This window comes from Poecile atricapillus, chromosome Z (assembly GCF_030490865.1).
Source record: "Poecile atricapillus isolate bPoeAtr1 chromosome Z, bPoeAtr1.hap1, whole genome shotgun sequence".
Classification (NCBI taxonomy): domain Eukaryota; kingdom Metazoa; phylum Chordata; class Aves; order Passeriformes; family Paridae; genus Poecile; species Poecile atricapillus.
The window spans coordinates 43,369,824-43,390,373 of record NC_081289.1 but is presented as its reverse complement, the minus strand read 5'-3'; the positions used below and the strand labels follow the sequence as shown (position 1 = coordinate 43,390,373).

At 38.5% G+C, this 20,550-nt stretch overlaps 1 protein-coding gene across 2 annotated transcripts in view; it reads left to right on the top strand.

The window, feature by feature from the left end:
- The window catches only part of LOC131573339 (SLIT-ROBO Rho GTPase-activating protein 1), a 139,711-nt gene that overhangs the window by 69,255 nt on the left and 49,906 nt on the right, over nt 1-20,550 (top strand). For both annotated transcript variants that reach the window (XM_058827210.1, XM_058827209.1), the window contains exons 3-6: nt 1,170-1,332; nt 9,438-9,500; nt 18,910-19,092; nt 19,483-19,611. In XM_058827210.1, coding sequence (XP_058683193.1) covers nt 1,170-1,332; nt 9,438-9,500; nt 18,910-19,092; nt 19,483-19,611 — 538 coding nt within the window. The remainder of the gene's footprint in view (nt 1-1,169; nt 1,333-9,437; nt 9,501-18,909; nt 19,093-19,482; nt 19,612-20,550) is intronic.

The following is a 20,550-nucleotide window of genomic DNA, read 5'->3' as shown; positions in this document are numbered from 1 at the left end:
CTGTCTGACGTGGCTGATAAAACCCCTTGCTGTGAAGTAACACTGCTAAGATGTCTATCTGAAACAAATGGAGGAAGTTTTCTTAACTCCTGATTCATAGCAAAGCAAAGCTCTGATGATTAAGAAAATACTTCTGTCTGTTAATCATTCCTTTTTGCTTTGATTCTGAGGGTGAGAGCCGAAAGTAGGCAATTAGATGGGAATTAAAGGTCATATTTCTAACAATGAGAATAGCTAATTATTAGAAGAGTTTGCCAAGAGGTGGAGGAGTTTCTCCCTCAATTCATCACCACTTCTGCTTATTTTATCCTAATATGTTTTATGCTTTTAACTAAAGGAGAATTCCTGTAAAAGAGGAAAAAAAAAAAAGAGTAGTAAGTTTCTGGAGCAGTTAGTTGAAAGGCAAACTTTATACTAAAATGTCAATAAAATCATAAGACAAATTTTATAAATAAGTTTATGATGTCTGTGAAATAGTTGCTGAACTATATGTATTTTTATTTTGCCTTGTGTAAAAGAAGTGAGAAGTCATCTTTGATTTCACTTTTTGCTACATTAAAGCTGGGAGTGGACCTCATTACATTGCAAACAGTCTGTCATGGGAATTCAGAATTGGATCACTGGAAAAAGTCCAGTGCTGCTCTTTGTCTTGTAATTGACACATCTAGGACTTCCAGTAGTAGTGTTTTATGAAAGCTGTGAATTTATGAGCATTGCTTACAGAATGTGGATGCTTGAGACATTTCCTTCTACTTCATCACTTACACAAATCCAATGCAGTGAAATAGCTACATCTGCAGTTTTGCTCATGAAGGATTTGGATTGTGCTTCCAGTGCTTGTTTATTTCTAACATCAAAAATTAATTACTGTTACTCTTCCAGGAGTGACCTTTATTGATTTTGAACATTTGCATGTACTCCTTCTCTAAGCTTTGTGGCAAGACATTTTTATACTTTCAGGTGGCTTGCAAAGTATCCATGCTTCATGACACTTGAATGTGTCTTAAAAGTCTCTGCCTAACCTGAGTTATTCTAAGAATGGATAGACTGTTCAGAAGCAGCTATTTTTATGTAACAAGTTATGACTGTAAATGTCAGTGAGATGTTTCAGTTAATAACATAACCTTTTCATTTCTTTACATTATACGTGTGTGTATCTCCATCCTCAGGAAAGACCAGAACCTCTTGTCACCAGTGAATTGCTGGTACTTACTCCTGAACCAAGTCAGAAGAGAAAGCAAAGACCACGCAACACTGAGTGATATCTACCTGAACAATGTGATCATGCGATTCATGCAGATAAGTGAAGACTCCACTAGAATGTTCAAGAAGGTAATGCCTCTCCTGCAGTCCCCCATCCAGGCTTATAAGATGCATGAGGGAGGCAAAAGTGTCCTAATAGATAGCATGTGAGGAGAAGATTCAGCACACACAGCATAAAATCCATTTTAGCATCCATATAAATTCTTCATGACTGTTCCCTTGAAGCAAATACTTAGTGCTGAAATGTCTGGGATCCTGCTGTATATGCTGGTGATCTTAAGAGCTAAATCACAAGTATCCAAAAAGCAGGGGAAAAAGCCTGTCCTCTAAAAAGCACCTTGTATGTCTAGCCATGCAGAAACAGTTTTTGCTTAGGACTCCCAAAATAGTAATGCTGTATTAATGAATTATTTGTAAAAAAAGAATTTCATTGTGAATGAAACAGATTGAAGACAGAGCAAGAGTTTGTTTTGTAGTCCCTTGACATAAAGCTGGTAGCATATGCTGCTGTTCTCCTAAAAGTGTTTCCTTTTCTTTCTAATGTTAAATATGAACATACACTTTTGAAAACACAAGTATTGCTATTAGATCCTTTAAGTGTTGTCTCTGTACACGTTTGTCCTTGTCCATGACTGCTGATGTATTTTCATAACACATGCAATGTGTAAATCCCTCATGTACTAGGCAAGCACTCTAGGCAACCTTAGCTCAAGATCTACACAATGTGTTTGCAGTCATTGTTGTTAAAATGTTCCAAAAGAAAAATAGATTGTAAATGCATATTTGCTAGTCACAGTGAGATGCTGGTAGACAACTGGCACACAGAAGAGTTCAAGAGGAGTAAAGGTTAAAAGATGTAAATTGTGTGATGAAATGATAGCAACAGTATGCAAGTTAATCTTTTCAAAGTAGGTTATGTGGTTTCACATATACCTGACCATAACTCTAGATAGCACTGGGGTGGGGAGAGGAATAATTTAGGGAGTACATATGTTGTACTTAGAGGAAATAAAAGTAAAAATGTAAATCAAACTTCCAGGTATGCATTAAAATCTGTAGCAGGGGCAGAGTTGAAGTTTATAGTTTCTCAGTCAGTAATGGATTGTTCATATAACATGTCTGATATGTACAACTGTAATTTGCTAACCACTCAATGTATTAATATGGAAGATAGTTATAGAAGTTGATCCAATAATGAGAAAAGGATTTGAACAGGCTGCAGTACTGCCTATGAGCAGATATCTGAGTTGCAAACCAGTAGATTTTTTTTTTTTAATTGAATCTGGAGTAGTTTTCCAGTTGTTAATGTCTTATCTTTGAAATATTTTGTACATTATTAGACAAGCCTGTTTGCTTTCAGCGTAGTTCAGTTCTTTGGTACTAGAAACTTTGCTTTCCCTTCCCTTCTGTCCAAGTGGACTGTACAATGGTATATTGTTAAAGTTTTCCATGGAGAAGTGTGTCCTTTTCTATTCAGTCATAATTTATGAATGCTGCAGCTTCTCTCTCAAAAGGAGGAAAATACATGGGTATTTTCAGTATGTTAACAGGAGGCATATTGTCCCATCTCCCTGATAAACTTGTCTCTGTCCTCCATGTTGTACCCATGCAGGTGCAACATTTCAAATTTTCTCTTTCTAGCATAGCTTCTTAAAGAAGAGCAAGCAGCTGCTCTTTCTGTTTTATTCCTTACTTGGATTTTCTAAAGGGAGAAGAGTGGGGAGATTGAAATGGTCCTGCAATGCATAACCTGAAGCTCATACTAGTAGAGCCCAGATCCTCAGCAGCCCTTTCCTACCTCTCATCAGGGTTTGCCAGCTGACACTCAGCATGAGAGTGTCATGTCAAACAGCTGTTAGCTGAGGTGGAGCCTGGGCAGAGGGAGCTAGGCAAAGGCTGTGTGCAGGGATCTAAGGCAGTCCCCTTATGTATAAGTGAGGTTCATGGGCACATGGACTGAATGTGGCAGTGCCTGTTCGCCAGTATCAATTCTTAGCACACATTTTTAAGACATTTTGTCAGGCTCAGTACTTGTTGCAGAAGTATTTCTACCAAGCCCCAGTATGCACAGTTCTTGCTATGGTGCTTGCTGCAGAATACTGGTGATTTATTTGCTGTTAGTTCCCAGGTGCAGAACTGATGATGCTCTTCCAGCCCAAACCCTTCCACGATCCTGTAATAATTTGTGTCAGATGTGAATGAGCAGTCTATCTTAAGGTACTCAAAGAACTGCATAATGGATGTTTACCAGGCAACAAAAAGATCAGATGCAAAACACATCCTGTGCTGCAGTTCTCTTTGCAAGAAAGAGGTCACAGGGACAAAGAGAAGGTGTGCTTAAAGTGAGAAAAGTGACAGCCAACAGTGTCCTCCATGAAAATTGTAATCTCCCTGAAGAAAGTGGCATTGATTTTGTTGGAGATTTTTAAACATCAAATAGCATGTTTACGCAATTTCTGTCAATTTCTGTGATTCTGCAGATCACTTTCAGAAAAAAATGTACTTAGAATAAAATAATGTCAGAGAAAAATATAATCAGTCTCAATAGGTGTCATATCCCTATGAAAGCATATGGAATTTGTTCACTGTTCACAGATTTTGAATTAAAGTGGAGACAAACCATCTCCTGCAGATACTTCCACTCTGGAATCTGATCATACTGTTCTGTGGAATATGTACTGTCTCTCTAAGTAATAAATATAAATAACAAGAAAAGCAGTAATATGAAGATTTTAAAAATAGACTAACAAGTGTGTGCTGTCAAGAGCAGGAAATACCTGTATTCTGTTTGCTCTCACAGTATTGTATACAAGAACATGTAATGTCTACAATTCTATAATTTACAAATACCAGTTAGTCAAATTTCTCTGTATTCAATTATTAGATCTTTCAGTTATATATCTTACAGCTTATTAATCTAACGGTGTTACACCTCACTACTTTTACCTTGTTTTAGTTCCCCATCAGTCTTGAAGCAGCAAGGTACTTTACTCCATTTCCAAGTCTGGAGAGTAAGTACATACACGAAGTCTGTGATCAGAACAGATCTTCACTGAAACCCCAGTCTTCCTGCTGCAGAAGGGGAAAGTGTCTGAGCCATTGCCCCATTGCCCACAAGCAAGATAAGGCGAGACAACAGAAAACTCAATCACTCTGAACTTCTTGACTCTTTCTACTCCCTCTTTTTTTCTCTCCCTTTCTCCTTCCAGGAGAATGGGACTTGCCATTCTGCTTCTTAATGGTAGAAGTTACTGACTTTTTCCATCTTGCTGGTAGGCATATTGGTTCTCAAATAAAACTTTTCCATTAAGTGAGTCCAACATTTTCTAGAGGAGTGTGGCTTGAATTTGTATCTTAAGACTGACTCCAGCTTGCATTGTAGTAAAGAAAAGATCAAATAATTTCCCCATTTCCCAGCCATGCTTACCACGAGTATTGTTTTGTTGGCCCTCCTATGTGAGATATAGCACAAGCCAAAATTTGCAGCAACCCCTTTTTCTGCGTGTTCTATAAAAGGTATGTGCAATAGCCAGTGATGATCTGGTAAAATATAGTGGTGAGGGTGTCTGTGTTCCTTGTTTTTGTACCTTGTCCTTGTCCCCACTTTCTGTTCTTCATCATTCTGGTTTTTCCTTTTGTGTGCATTTATATACCTGTCTGGACATTTGGATTGTTTTAGGGAAATGATCCCTGTTGGCTCTACCTTACATGGTCTGATGGGACAGGGTATGTTGTATTCAGATACCTGATTTTACATGGCTTTGCTGTCTACTCTGGCCTCCTTAACATGTCAATATCAATTAATTTTGTTCTTCCAGGAGCTATTTGTCATTCTTTTTTTTCAAGGGGTCAGGAACTGGCATCTGTTCAAATGTACTAAATGCAGGACAAAGATTGATCTAACACAGAGATTTTGTAGCATTTATTGGAAGACATTATGTCAGGCCTCATACTTTCAGATAAGCACCTAATCTCTTCTCTTTAGTTGCTGGCATATAAAAGCAGTAGGATTGCTGTTGATGGCTGGCCTGCATGATGCACATAAAATTACAAAAATAAAGTAGCAGAGTTCAAACCTTGCATGCTTGCACGTTTCTTCAGGCAGATGGGGTAGTTGATCTCATGAGGACAATTAAAGAATAAAGTAATAAGGATAAATGTCAAGCAGAAGGGAAAAATATTATGCAGAATATTTCATGCAGTGATTCTGGTTACCCCAGCAGTAATAATCAACTATATAAACACATACCCACAAAATCCTTAAGCAGATTTGTATATTTATATTTTATAAACATGTATTTTCCTTGGACAGAAATCTACATAAGCCAAGATGAACATATCTTCTAATGTTTACAGTAAAAGATGCTGGACAAACCAAGTATAATAAATATTTTAGTTCCTTAATCTGGCTATTAACAAAGAACATGACTACCTACTGAATCTGTTTGGTCTTATACAGATTGTGGCACATAGATTTTTTGCATCATTTTCTTAAACATTTAAATGTTTAAAAGGATAGCAAAGCTGTTTGTTGCTATAGACTGGCAACATCTGGGACAAAATTTTGCTGAGTTGGCCATGTTAGTGTCACAGAGCTCATGAAACCTCCATAAAAGAAGGGTTTGCACTTCACTTTCCACAGGGACCAGCAGCAGACTCATTTAAAAGCAATAGGCACAGAGTATTTTCCTTAAAGTATGTGACTGAGTTGTTGTGTATGCTAAGTACAGCCACTAAAGAGTTCCAGGAAGAGCTGGACTGACCCTTAAATTTCAGCTGAAATAAACAAGAGTAAAGCTGGAGTGCCAAAGGATGCTTTAACAGAAGTAGATGGAAAATTTTTAACAGACTTCAATGAAAATGTATTAATGTGATAAAAAATTTTAAGTTGCTCAGACTTTAATCCAGAAATGCAAATTTTGATAACATCAGTAGGACCACTGGTGTGTTGAGAGGAGAGTTTAGGTACACTTAGGTACATTTGCTTGTCTGTAGCATGGGTATGATCTATGCTGCTATCAGGTGAAAAATATATATCTCTGTCTGTTAATGCCTTGAGCCAGATTAGTAACATATATAATATTTTTAGCAGGAATTTGCATGTGCTCTAACATTTTTATTATATTCTTCTTTCTTTTGGTTAATAGGTACTAGTGCGTTTCTCAGGGACACGGTGAATAAATAAGCACCTTCAGTGATTGTTTGTCAGGTTCTAATAGCCTGATTAGAGTTATCAACTCAGCTCCAGGAAAATGTGTGCTGCATCTTATATTCTATTGTTTGGGTACCCTGAGGACATGCTCTAGAGGAGCACACCATTCACACACGCTGAACCCTACTGCAGGGAATGGGTAGCATAAACAAGAAATAGGAAAGCAATTAACCACTGAAAATAAATTCACTTCTTAACTGGTGCCCTAACATGCCATATATTACACACTAAAAACCATAATGCTTGCCACTCAAGTCAGTATTTCTTAATCTTAAATGGTAATGAAAAATGCGATGGTTCTTGAAAAATAAATCCCTCTTATACTGCTAAGTTTAACCAAATTTCTTGATTTTTTTGGACAATTCCTACAAAATCTTTCATCAGAATTTAAATCAATTGAAATGTTAACCATCACTGCAGGGATCCTCTGTGAGACAGAGTCCACAGATGAAGTGGTGGAAGGATGATTTCTTTGTGATTGTGTGGCATTGCTTGGCTGTCATTTCCCAATTTCCACTCATTTTGCTGATCACCTCCTTCCTTCTTTTGCTTTCTATTCTAAAGCTTATTGTCCTTTCACAAAAGCATCTTTCTCTATTGTGATTGCTTACATTCACTTTCAAATTTACCATTGATCACTGTGTTGCCCTGGAAAGGATCACGTATACATGCTAGCCAGTAAATCCTGAGGGCTGGACTGCTTGTGTAAGTGCTGGACAGAGCTTGAAAGGAGCAAAGGGAAGAAATGGGTCCTGCTAGAGTAGTGATCATTCACCAAATCCTCAGCTCATCTGGTGTGTATTTGCATTAAGGTGGGACTGCATAAAGAAGAGAAAAGAGGGCTGCATTCTTCAATGAACTGCTGTGCACTTTGCTTACAGTAAAATCTCAAGGGGTAAAGAGAAATTTGATTTGAGGTTTTCTGTCTCACCTTCTCAAACAAACTTGCGCTACCAGGCTAAGGCATCCTGCCTTAGAATTGCTGTTGGTGCATTTAAGACATGACTTCTCATCAGCCTCAAGATGGCTGTGAGCAACAGTTAAAAGGGATAAATTGCTTGAAGCTGGAGTTCTTCTAGAGTTTCCTCCCACTGGGTATGCTCTCATCTTAATGTCAAACATCTTGTTTGTATGTTTTGCCCTTCTTTCAGCTAAAATAATTTTAAAAACCACTCATATTCAGCACTATAGAAGCAGCTGTCCGAGAATAAACAGGTGGCCTCTGCTTGGAGCTTTGAGGATGTGTGTAAGCTGTGTTAGAGCAGCACTGCTGACTTTTAAAGGCAGGGTGCCAATGTAAAGCAATGAAAAGCAACTCTGATTTTTTGCTAAAGATTTTATGGCACTTCCCTGCAGCAGCTTTACAAATCTGCAGTTCTTCCCAATTCTTCATAAGCACTCTTTGTACTGTTACATGTAAGAAATTTTGTCCTTCTTATTAGATGAAAATAATCTGATATTTGGAAAGACATAGAAGTAGTAAACCTTATGTTCTAGATACTTCAGAACTAATGCATACCTCATAAAAATACCAATCTTTGAAAAGTATAAGCAATAAGGAAAGTTCCATAGTAATCTTGTGTACCACAGCTTCAGAGCAGCTGTCTTACTCTGCCTTAGCTACTACAGCTAATGCCCTTGGGAATATGAGAATTTCACTGAAGTTTTTTTTTTAAATTGTATTCCTATCTTGTCAGTGTAAAACCATCTTGCATATAAGGATTGAATACTGATAAGTGATACAACAGGTGCTTTAAAATACTTCCTGGAGTTGGGGTAGGATAGTAGGAGCAGGAGAAAAAAACACACAAAATTTTCTGTTTGAGCTACTGTATGTATCTGTTTCATCCTCCTGGAAGACCCAGTGGGTGGGATGTGTGGTGTGGTTTCTCCTCACACATGGATGCAGTGCTGCAAATTCTCATTCTGAGACCATTTTTCCTTCAGGTGTTTTAGTGATGACCAAGTATGCATTAGCAGCTTTGGAAATGAGTTGTCCCTGGGGATTTTACTTAGGCTTCCATACAAATACAAAGTATTTCTCATAGCTAAGGCCATTATCTATCATGCGGTTGGAATTTTTAGAAGCCAGACTAATTATCAATTTATTCACAGAAAAAAAATCTCACATTTCCAGCATGGATGTTAGAATGCTGAACATCACAGAAGTGTTGCCAGGCTGTTTGCCAAGTCCTGTAGCTCTATTCTGTAGCTGTTTTCCAAAGGCTGTGATACAAATGCCTTCAACTCTTGCACAGTTGCCACCATTTTCATCAGATTGAACTGCTGTGGAAAACTAACAAAGGAGTATATTTCAATGAGACTCCAATTAAATACTCTTGTTTTGACATATTTGCTTGGATAATAACTACTGCTAAGCATTTCTCTTTTTTTGGTCAGAATGAAAGTAAAGTCACAGTCCAGAAAAACTAAACAAAGCTGGTTCAGAAGCCCACTCTATGGAATATTATGCAGTTGGGTATCTGTTTCAGAGAGGAGCCACAATTATTTCTTGCATAAATATTTAGATAGTTGCATGTGCTGAGAAACAAAGACTCTCCTAGATGTAAAATTGGGCAGTACGTCCCTCTAGAATATCACAGTCTGCATGGCTTAGTTTTTGTATATATCATAGCAATTATAAAACAGTACACAGTTTGTTCTATTAAAAACATTAATCTTGAACTTTACCCTTTCTGTTGGCATCTAATTTCCTGATGCTTTATGGGAAAAATATCTTCAGTTACTTCTGGGTTTCTTTTTATAAGTCTTCTGTCCAGATGTTATCTGTCTGCCTCTGCATCCCTGAATTGCTCTTTTTAGTGCACTGTAATTCAGAATGGGTTTTGTGAGCAACATTGCATTCACTGTCCAGGATGAACAATGAGTATAAATATCAAGAAAGAAATGTATTGGGTGCAGTTTTTACATGCCCTTTTCTAATGAATTTTTTTAATTACAGAGTAAAGAGATTTCATTTCAGCTTCATGAAGACTTAATGAAAGTACTTAACGAGCTTTACACAGTAAGTACAGTTACTTATTTAGCTTATCTTATACAAATTCCATATCAGACTACTTCGGTAAGCTTTAAGTAGTCTCTCATCAACTAAGTTACCCCCAGTGGAGTTATTTATTTTTGTCTTTTACACAAGGCTAAACTATAATTTTGAAAATACTACTTGCTTATTTAAAATACATATGCTAATGCTTTCAGGATTACTCTTTACTTTCAGCCCTTACTTTCCCCCCAGATTCTGGTAAGCCAATTTATTATAAGCTTTGTTGTTTATTAATGAGACATTTGTACTCAGAGTGTACCAGAGCAAACTTCTTCCTTTTCTGCGTTGTTTTTGTCCATGCTGCCATCTGCTTAGTTTGACTTGTGGACTGCCCCCAGTAAAAAATCATAGGTGTTTGCCAATCCAGTGTTGTGCTGTCTAAATGTTACTTATGTGCCCTTTCCCATCCCTGACTAGGATAAGTAAATAATGAAAAGAAAAACAGAGGATTTTGTAGACTTTCCATACCATTCAGAGAGATCAAGAAAAAAACCACTGTGAACATTCTGGCATGCTTCTGCTAATCTGTAGGACAATCTGAGAGAACTTAGGTCTGAAACTATTTTCTTGTTTGAAACCCATTTACACAACTTGTTACTGCAAAACAGTGTCTCGTTTACCTGATAACTATTTCCCCAGCTATTTTCTGAGGGGGTGTGTTGTGAAAAGAAAAGAAGCAATAATTACCCTTTTTTAAAAACACAGCTGTAGAATTAAGAAGAGTTGGTGATATGCATCTCTTATATAAAAGCCTGTTGATTCCTGCCCATTGAGGAAGTTTCACATTTAAATGCTCTTTTTTTGTCTGGAAGAACTGAAACATATATGCTCCAGTACTCTGCATAACAGTCTCTAGACAGCTCTGTTCCCCATCGTCAAGATTTGGAGGACCATAAAAAAACCTTACAATACTGATATCAAGAAACATTTGTGAAGTTTAGGAACCTGTCAGTGATCATGTCTCCACAGGCAGAGCTCAAACATTACTTTTGTGCATCTTGATGGTTTTTCTTTTGACCTAGGGAAAATTGTGCAGCCATCAGTGGATGGGCTGAAGAACATCTGAACTCAGGAACAACTTAGGTGGCAAAAAGGTGATCCAAAGAAAATTAGGCTTGTCTTCCTGCCCTGAGTTCTTTTGAATTGTTATGGACACAGATTCCCAAAGCCTTCCTTAAACTACCACCCCCCTTTTTCTTTTCATTCGGGATTGAATCATGACACTACGATTTTGTAGGGTGTGATACTGCAAAGCCTTCTTGGCTGAATCCTGTAGTCAGTGAAGTGTTCTGGGATCAGCTTCTGCAAAGTAGTGATAGCCACAGACAATTCACGCAGCTGCAGGGGCTCAGTGACTGCAGGAGCCGTGGCACAAGTGGGACTTGAGTGCTGAATAAGCCCTGAAGATACAGTCTTGTTTCAATTAAACAGTTGCATAACTCCAGTGTCTGGCAAGGCTTGGGATTACTGCCTGTGCTCCCAGGACAGGGAAACAGTGAAGCATGTGCTGAAATACGTTTCTGAAGTACCAGTGAAAATCTGCAGGAGTGGACTTGGATATTTTCACTCTTTTTCTTTACACTAGTGCTGTGTCTTCACACTGATAACAATTAGATTTAATCATATATTAACTTCCATACTATGGCTTCCAACGCATGCTAATTCCTTTCTCGGAATTCAAGATTTATTTTTTAAATGGGAATATATATATTTTTTATGTTATAATAATTCTGAATTTGTTCACAATTTGAGTCAGGCTGCCTGCTGCAAGATAGTTTCTTGGGATGGAATTTACTTCACATGATTTTCAGACATCTGCAGTGTATATACAAATATCTTAGCATGCTATCAGGGTTCCAGTTAAAGTCCCTGGAAATCTAATATGTGCAGATGAGACCACTTTAATCAGATGCAAGAATCTGCTTCAGATTAAGTGATCTGTACTGTTAACTTTATTGTCCAGCTTTTCATTGATTGCAAAGGGCAGCTGTACATGTCCACATTTAGCTAAATAAAGCCCACACATAATAAAGTGACAATATGGTGCAGAGTAGCATCTGTTTCACTGCTTGGATGTTTAGAATGGTCATCATCATATCTGTGTATTATGTCTGTTCTTGTACATAAAGAGAGAACAGTATCTAGACAGCTGGGGACCTCATGCACAGGTTTTTAATTCTTTATGATATTTCATGTGTAGAGAATAGGATCATACTTATCAGAACAAGTATTGACAGTTTTAATCTCTGGCAGCAATATTTCAGTCACGAAAAGGAGATGTCATCTTCTTGTTTGCCCCATGATTTTTAGAGGGTGGAAAGTTAAATAAAAACAAAAAACAAAACTACACATCATGTACAGGATTGTTGAAAAAATAAGAACAGAAGCAGGTGACCCAAAGCTTCAAAAGAGATTATTTTGCTGGAATAATCAGAATTTTGTAAGGGAAATGTTAGTTTCTAATTTTCCATCTCCTCTGTGTAAAAGTTTTTTTAAATGTTACATTACATAGATTTTCTACATGTTTTATGAAAAATAAGAAGGAATTTTAAAACTCTGTATTTTCAATTTTCAGTATTTTATGCATGGATTTTAAAATTAAGACTGAAAACATCATTCTAAAAATATTTGAATAGCTAAGCTTCATTTTGTATCTTTGCAAGTTCAGTAAATTATGACTGGCAAGTACTTATAACTATGCCTGGTTTCTCCATGGTTGTGCCAGACAATATTTTCAGGTCTGCAGCATCCCAGAAGCTGCACTCCTCTCTTAATCTTTAGATAAGAATATAAGCTATAGAAACTACAGTGAGGGGGGATAGGGAAAGGGAAGCTCAGTTACTTGTGTGGGGTCACAGATAGGAGTTCTTCCTGGACAGGAAGAAAAGTTGGTCAGATGGAAAGCTGTAAGATGTTTGGTTGTATTTTTTTGTGAACTGATTGATTTAGAAATCCTAGACATTGACTTAAAGAGACAAGATTATTGACTTTGCAATAAATCATCTTCGCAACACAGAAAACTTCCCAGTCGAGCTCTTCTTCTATTTCTCTAATCTAAAATACCTTGCCTTGTCAGATAAAGTACTGCATATATATATATATATGCATATAGCATTAGTATCTGAGTGATGGGGAGTGACAGGAAACAGAAGGTAGGCGGACTTTTGGCTTGTACTGGAGAGATGTCTTCGCTGGACTTATTTAGGGGTCAGGACATATTCAAAAGTGTCCTCTAAAGACATCAAGAAGGTCACAAGTTTGCTAAAAATACAGATCTGTTCCAGTAACAAGGCTGAGGGCAAGTGGTGGAGAAAAGTGATGTGCATCATAAAAGTTTATCTTCATGTCTCCCACTTGACTTTCCAAATTAATCCTACTGGCATCACACATTTCGCAAGCAATGCAAATGTAAAGCTCTCAGAAAAATAAAAAAGTAGGGACAGTCCGAAGCAGCTTGGATGTTAAAAAAGACAAGACTGCTATGCCACTTGCATTTTCCATTGATTTATTTTACTCTTTAAAAATCTTGGCTGTTTAATTTCTCAAGGTAGTTGCTGCCAGATTTTCTTTTTTTCTTTACTGAAATAACACAGAGTCTGAATTCTCTTTAAAAAGTTAAGTGCAGTTTACTGAGGCACATCAGAGATCTGAGAAGGTGGAATTGGTAATCCTGTACTGATTGTAATGTATAAGTAACAATACCTAAAACTGCATCAGAGTTTGGCTTGGAAGTGAGTGAACAGGATGCTGACAACAGCTTATACTGAGCCCATTTAACTGCTAGAGGCCACTGGTGTGGTAGAATTGGCATAAGATTTTACTTATTTCTTGTGCAGAGCACTAACTAACCCAATTCAATTAAATCCTTGCAAACTGCACCTTCTAAGAACTCACAGCTTTGCAGAGACAATTCTAAAACAGTTCAGACAGGATAAATGCACTGGGGATGAGCTACTGTTCCAGGAAATTCCTATTTCCTGACAAACACTATGAAAAAGCTCTTAATTATGCAGTTTTATTATAAAAACAAAGTACGTGTTAACACAGTAATTTCAATATATTTTAACTCTGTAGCTTTCAGTCTTGCCTTGGTTTGAGTTTCCTAGAAAAGAAGTAGAGAAGGAAAGCCAGTCCGCTGCTATGGGAACATTCTCCGTTTATAGCCTATAGTAGTACAGCACTAATTACTGTCTTGTTGATGGATTTGCCTAGATAACAACTGTGGCGTTAAATAAAATAATTATCTAAGGATGTACTCGAGTGTGCCCTTCCTTGTGATAAATATTATCTTCTGCCTTAAGCCTATTTGCTGAGCTCTTAGGAATGATGCTGAAACTTTGGCACACAAATTGAGATGTTTATACTACTGAGTGAACAGTCTGTCACCTACAAATGTGAGAGTACATAGTTAGGGTAGCATAATCTTTTTCATCTGCTTGTAGTCTGACACAGTCATCTTACATAAATATATCTTTTATATCACTGTATCAGCAGAATAAACCTGCTAAATTAATAGGAAATAAACTCAACATTTAATTTTAGAAAGGTACTGGTGTGCATTTAACAATGCTGGTTCACTATGGTGGAGAAATGCAGCAATATCATGGTAACAGTTCAGTACCTGCAAAATTACAACCTTGCTCTCTTTTTTCAGTGCATACTTGATGGCTGATCAATAAGCACTTTGGACTCTAACTAAAGTCAGTTCTGTGATGGATACTCTCACAGATGGTCTGTCAGTTCAGCAGTTTGGTGGACATTTGAGAAGCATTACTACTTGTTTCATTATATGATTCATAGTTTGAATTACAGATCTGTGAATCTCTTGCTTGTTCACAGATCAGAGGCCTACAAATCTCAGAATTTTTCATACAGTAAGTGTATTCAGGAAAGCCTAAGAGTGTTAGAGTGTTTAACAATATCTAACAGTCTTAAAAGCTCCAAGGCAAAAAGATGAGATAGTTTTAAGGGAAAGAATCATATATGCAACTTAGCCTGCAAGTTGTAAACTAATTTGTTGAGGAAGTATGCACTGAAATACTTGGAAGCCAACTCCCTAGCTTATTCCCATTTATTTTTCCATACGTGTCTCTCTAATGCTTTCTCAAATTAAGTTCAGCTGCTGCAATATCAGCTCTTAAAAAAGCATTGAAATGAAAAATCATGAAAAAGGCTGAAAAATCATGAGTTTTCCCTAAAGGCTTGCAAAATAATGATGTCACTAGTGCATGAGATAAGCAGTGTTATCAAGGTAACAAACTGGACAGGAGTCACGTGCATAGGCTGATCACTGCTCTTCATAAAGTATACATTGATTCCTAAGCCAGTGAGGCTTGGGTAGGACTGGTGTCCAGCCCTGTGAATACAGAGAAAGGGCTTCTTTTTAAATGTTAATTATTTGAAACCCTTTGTACCAAGAACTAGTGCAGAGTTTGTTGTGAGAACATGGATTTCAAGTAGACATCTTGGTTCTGCATGAGGGCTATGAGTTCCATGTAGTTCTCCCACAAAATTTGCCTGTCAATCATTGTAGAGGGAGACACTCTGGATTTGGTAGCATGTGCTGTATGCAAGCGGTGAGAAATACTCCTTTGTGATGTGGAGCTAGTGGAGTCTGTGGAGACATTGGTGAGAACAGTGATACATCTATTCTCCTTCAAGGAATGCTTCTTTGAACAAGGAGGCAAGCTGAAGTGTCAGCCACTGCAGAAGGACATTTATGCCTAGTCTGCTAGTCTGTTAAAAAACTTCAATGCTTACTGCTTTTGGCAAGCAGAACAAATCCTTGTTTCATCACTTGGGTGCTTTGAGATGCTGCTAGAAAACTCTGAGATGTATTTGTTACAGAAACACAGAATATGCTGAGTTGGACTGGACCCACAAGGATCATTGAGTCCAGCTCCTGGCCTTGCATAGGACCATCCCTAAGAGTGACATCATGTTCCCAAGAGTGTTGTCCAAACACTTCTTGAACGCGGGCAGGGCTTGGTGCTGTGACCACTTCCCTGGGAAGTCTGTTGCAGTGCCCAGCCACCCTCAGGGTGAAGAACCTTTTTCTAATATCCAGCTTAAACTTCCCTGACAACTTCGGGCCATTCCCTCAGGACCTGTCACTGGTCACCACAGAGAAGAAATCAGTGTTTGCCCCAAACGAGGGAGTTGCAGACTGCATTGAGCTCTCCCCTCAGTCTCTTGTTCTCCAGGCTGAACAGACCAAGTGACCACAGTGGCTCCTCATACAGCCTTAAGGCCCTTCACCATCTTTGTTGCCCTCCTATGGGCACTCTCCAATAGTTTTATATCTCTCTTCTATTGTGGCTCCCAAAACTGCACACAATACTCAAGGTGAGGCCGTCCCCTCCATTGCCTGGCTGGTGATGCTGTGCCTGATGCCTCCCAGGACATGGGTGGCCCACCTGACTGCCAGGGCACTGCTGACTCATATTCAACTTTCCCTTGACCAGGGCCCTCATATTCCTTTCCATGGCACTGGCCTCCAGCCTCTCATTCCCTAGTCTGTCCATCCAGGGTTGTCCCATCACAGGTGCAGAGTACCTGTACCTTTCCTGTGATGGATTTCATGAGGTCAGTGATTGCCCAGTTCTCTTAATTTGTCAAGGTCTCTCTGCAGGGCCTCTCTGCTTTGGAGATAGTCAGCAGCTCCTCCCAGTTTTGTATCACCTGTAAACTTGCTTAGTATCCCTTCTAGTCCTTCATCCAAGTCATTAATGAAGATGTTGAAGAGCACAGGACCTAAGATCGCCCTGCAGAACCCCACTAATGGCAGGTCACCAGTCTGATGCCACCCCCTTCACTATAACTGTGCCCAATGAATGGGCCAGTTTCTCACCTATCACATGATGTGTTTATCCAGCTGTGTGCTGGACACTTTATCAAGAAGGATACTCTGAGAGACAGTACTGAAAGATCTACTGCAATCCAAGATTACATCAACTGGCATCCCTTGGTCAGCTAGGTGGGTTACCTTGCCATAAAAGGAAAACAAGTTTGATCAAGAGGACGTCCCTCTCATGAAGCTTTGCTGGCTGTGACCAGTGGCTGTGGTGTCTTTCAGGTGTTACTCAATACTTCCCTGAATAATCTTCATAGCTTTACCAAGCACTGAAGTGAGATTGACAGACTTGTAGTTTCCAGGGTCCTCCTTTTTGCCCATCTTGAAAACTGGGGCAGCATTTGCCAGCTTCCAGTCAGTCCGGACTTCACTAATTCCCAAGACCACTCAAAAACTGAGAGAGAGGTTTTGTGATGTCACCAGCCAGCTCTTGGAGAATTCTTGGGTTAATTCCATCAGGGCCCATAGTTCCCTCCGCAGGCAGGGTACAAAATAAAACAACTTTTCTAGGTGGTAAGACACATGACTTGTCCCACCAACTAAAATGTCTCTAGAGATGATACAGAACAAAAGATAAAAAATAAAAGCAAACACCTCTAGCCTTATGTAAAGAAACACTTAAAAGATTTGAATAGAAAGGCCAAGAGAAAAGGGCACAGCCTTGCTTTTAATTTCCTTTCCGTGTCATTTTTAATAAGAGCCATATCACTTGCTGCGCTTCTCTGTTTTATTATATAAACCATTTCTTTAAAAAGTCTATTTCCTCTCTTTGCAGAAATTCTTTTGTTTCCATGTGGCTGTATGAGTTAAGCTCCCTGGGTACTGTTTATCAACAGCTTTAATAGTGCCTTTGGAGTAGTGCAGGATACAGGAGACTGAAAATGCTGCTTGGTTAAACTGGGAACCTTGCAGACCTCAGCCCTGTGGGCTTGCCTTCTCTTCCTAAACCAACTTTGTCCATCTCTGGCAGTTTTTTTTGCCTCATGTGTGCAGATGTGAACTGGTGGGGCAGCTTTTTAGTATTTATCTCCAACTGTTTACCTTACTGCAGGAAGCTGGTGAAGAGTTGCCTGTTTCATTTTTAATATCAGTGGCATCAGTCTTGAGTAATGGCATACACAGTTATGGTGTATAGCATACATTTTTATGCAAAATTGCATCTCTCTGAAAGTGTCTGTCTTTCTGCTGCACGGGACCTGAAATAAGCATCAGTTCAGCCACCCACTGGCATGGCATGCAGTTGGTTTTTGTCCGTCTGTGCTAAGATGTGCTGTAGTGAATTTGCGATATCTAGCTGTAGTGTTCCCTGTTTTGCCACTCCATGGATACTCCTTAGACTGTATCGAACCTAACCACTCAGTTACAAAAAGTACGCCCTTCCCAAGGGAATATTTCAAGGCAGCATCACAAAATTGTCAGTCTCCTCCATGGGTCACATAAGCAGCTGGTTTGATTCCTCCCTGACTGTGTGGCCTTTGAGATGTGAATGGTCTGCATGGCCTCCACCCAAAGATAATACCTGCTGGTGGGAGCTCTGGCACCCTTTAGAAGAAGAGAGGAGGCTTCTGGCTGCCTGAGGATGCCTTCCTGCTTTGTTCAGTGTTCTAAACTTAACAACAAAAAGAAACAAACAACAAAAGACTTGGGAAGGCAGAAAGATGCTTCCTTTGTTGGAAGTGGGCAGAGACAGCCCTACCCAGCAGAGGTGGGGAGTTTGTGATGATTGCTGTCCATTACACAGCATTCAGGCTGAGGTTTTTCTTGCTTGAAGAAGAAAGGGCATATGGGCTAAACCAGTCCCTTTCCTCTTGGTGGCCTGTGCAAGCAATGTATTTGCATACTGTCAACCCAAGCTCTCTCACCTGCAGACCCAGCATGTATGTTGAGGAGAGATGCCTTTGGGTCTGTGGGGAAAACATTTCACAGGTTCACAAGTTCATGTATCAGGCAGCTCCTTCTTCAGTTCTCATCTGGTTTTATGTTGGGATCAGTCTGCTGGCTGTGCAGTGGGCAGACACTTCTTTCCAGGCCATGGACAGCCATCCAGCAATCTGAGGATTTGCTCCCAGGCAAAAGCTTCCCATTCCCTCTCCTTCCTTCCCATTTCCTCGGTGCTGAAGGGATCCTTCTGCTTTCAAACAATCAGTGTCCACAGCCAAGCTGTTATTTAGCCCAAAAGATAGTTACATATCAGATAGATCTGGTGCTGACACAGATTTAGTTTTGTTGTTTGATATTTTAGATTTTTACTTGAAAACAAGAATACTAAAATTTAATAAGAATGGCTTTTGCTCTTTCCTATCAGAGAAATGAAAGAAAAAATCCCTATTTGGAATACTATTAAATGAATCAGAAAAGAAAAATTCAGCCAAAAGTCCTCAATCTTCACTGGCAAAGGAACTTACCTAAGATTCATGTTTATAAGTCAACATTTTGCTCAAAGATCCTGTGATTTTTCTGTAGACACCTTTATATTTTTATTTTCTCCAATTGTTCTCCTTTGACTCTTGCCTTTTGCAGGTCATGAAAACATACCACATGTATCATGCAGAGAGCATCAGTGCAGAAAGCAAACTGAAGGAGGCAGAGAAGCAAGAAGAAAAACAGATTGGGAGGTCAGGAGACCCTGTTTTTCATATTCGACTAGAAGAAAGGCACCAGAGACGGAGCTCTGTGAAAAAGATTGAAAAAATGAAGGAAAAAGTAAATAGTCCTTTTATTTAGCTTCATTTGAAATAAATTCAGTGCATTTCTGACATTCTTTGGCATGATACTAGACTAGAGAAATCCAGCTGGGAAATAAAATTAAGCAAGGTACACATAATTAACTAGCAGTGTGTTATAGATAACTTGACACAATTTCAGTTCATATAGGGGAATACTTCATTCCCAATATAATTATTGTTATAAAGTTTGTCACATTTGAAACAAAATACTAAGTTTTCACTTTGTATTGTATTTGTTGTATGTGTAACAGGCTGGAAATTAAGATTCTTTCTTGATACTAGGAATGTGTGCTTGAATTGTTACCATTTCTGCTGCATACCAAAAATGAAGTAATTAAAATACATTAATATGCAATGTCTTTCCTAGCGTCAAGCAAAATATTCTGAAAACAAGCTGAAATCCATTAAGGCCCGTAATGAATACCTGCTCACCCTTGAAGCAACTAATGCTTCTGTTTTCAAGTATTACATTCACGACCTTTCAGATTTAATCGATGTAAGTATTGGCATATTTGAATTTATGTTTATTCTGTTCTGAATTATACTTTTTTCCTTTTTAAAGGGAATATATTTGACATATGGATTGCCTACAGTACGCTTGCTGTTTACAGTATTGTATGATACAGTCAGAAGTTTTTCCCTTGTTTCCACAAAATAAAGTGCCAGTAAGATGCTCAACCCATTCCTTTAAAGTTCTAGCATTGTGTTTGCTCCTCATGTGTCAGTAGAAAATACAGCAGTTCCATTATGCACAATCTGTGGGATTTAAATATTTTTACAAGATAAACTTCTTTAGTGGTCATCTAATGGTATTTAATTCAAAAGAAGCAATTTCTTCTATGTTTTCAAAATTCTTCAGCTTCATTCGTTTAGTCATTGAATCATACATACATTGGCTTCTTACTCCTACTTCATGGAGTCTGAAGAGCAGACTTAGAATCAATCCTGTACTCTGTACTGTCAGCACACTTGTTACTTATTCTTAGTAAGGTGTTTGCATGAGAACATCCTAGAAGAACGAGGTTATACACTAATGTTGGCTTGTGCCAGTATTTTTAGTCTCCTGTATTACTGACATTTTTACATGATGCAGAGGGAGCATCCTGCACCCTTATCACATCCCACCCTCTTTGTAAGCTGACTTTATACGTGATAGGGAAAATACAGAGACAGCAAACACAAGCCCCAGAACATTCATTCACTTGCAATGTTGGGTTAAATAGCTTAGTGGGTCCACCTCTTTGGCCCATTTGAAATTCTAAATATTTGAATGTGCTTGCTACTGCAACAGTAACATATGTTGCATGCAATAGTAAACAACATTAATATAGAGTTCTGGTTTTTAATATGCAATAAGTTATTACAGAAATTGTCAAGAAGTGTCACTTTTCTACTGACTGAAGAAGCAAAGAAAGAGAAAGGGAAAAATACCTTC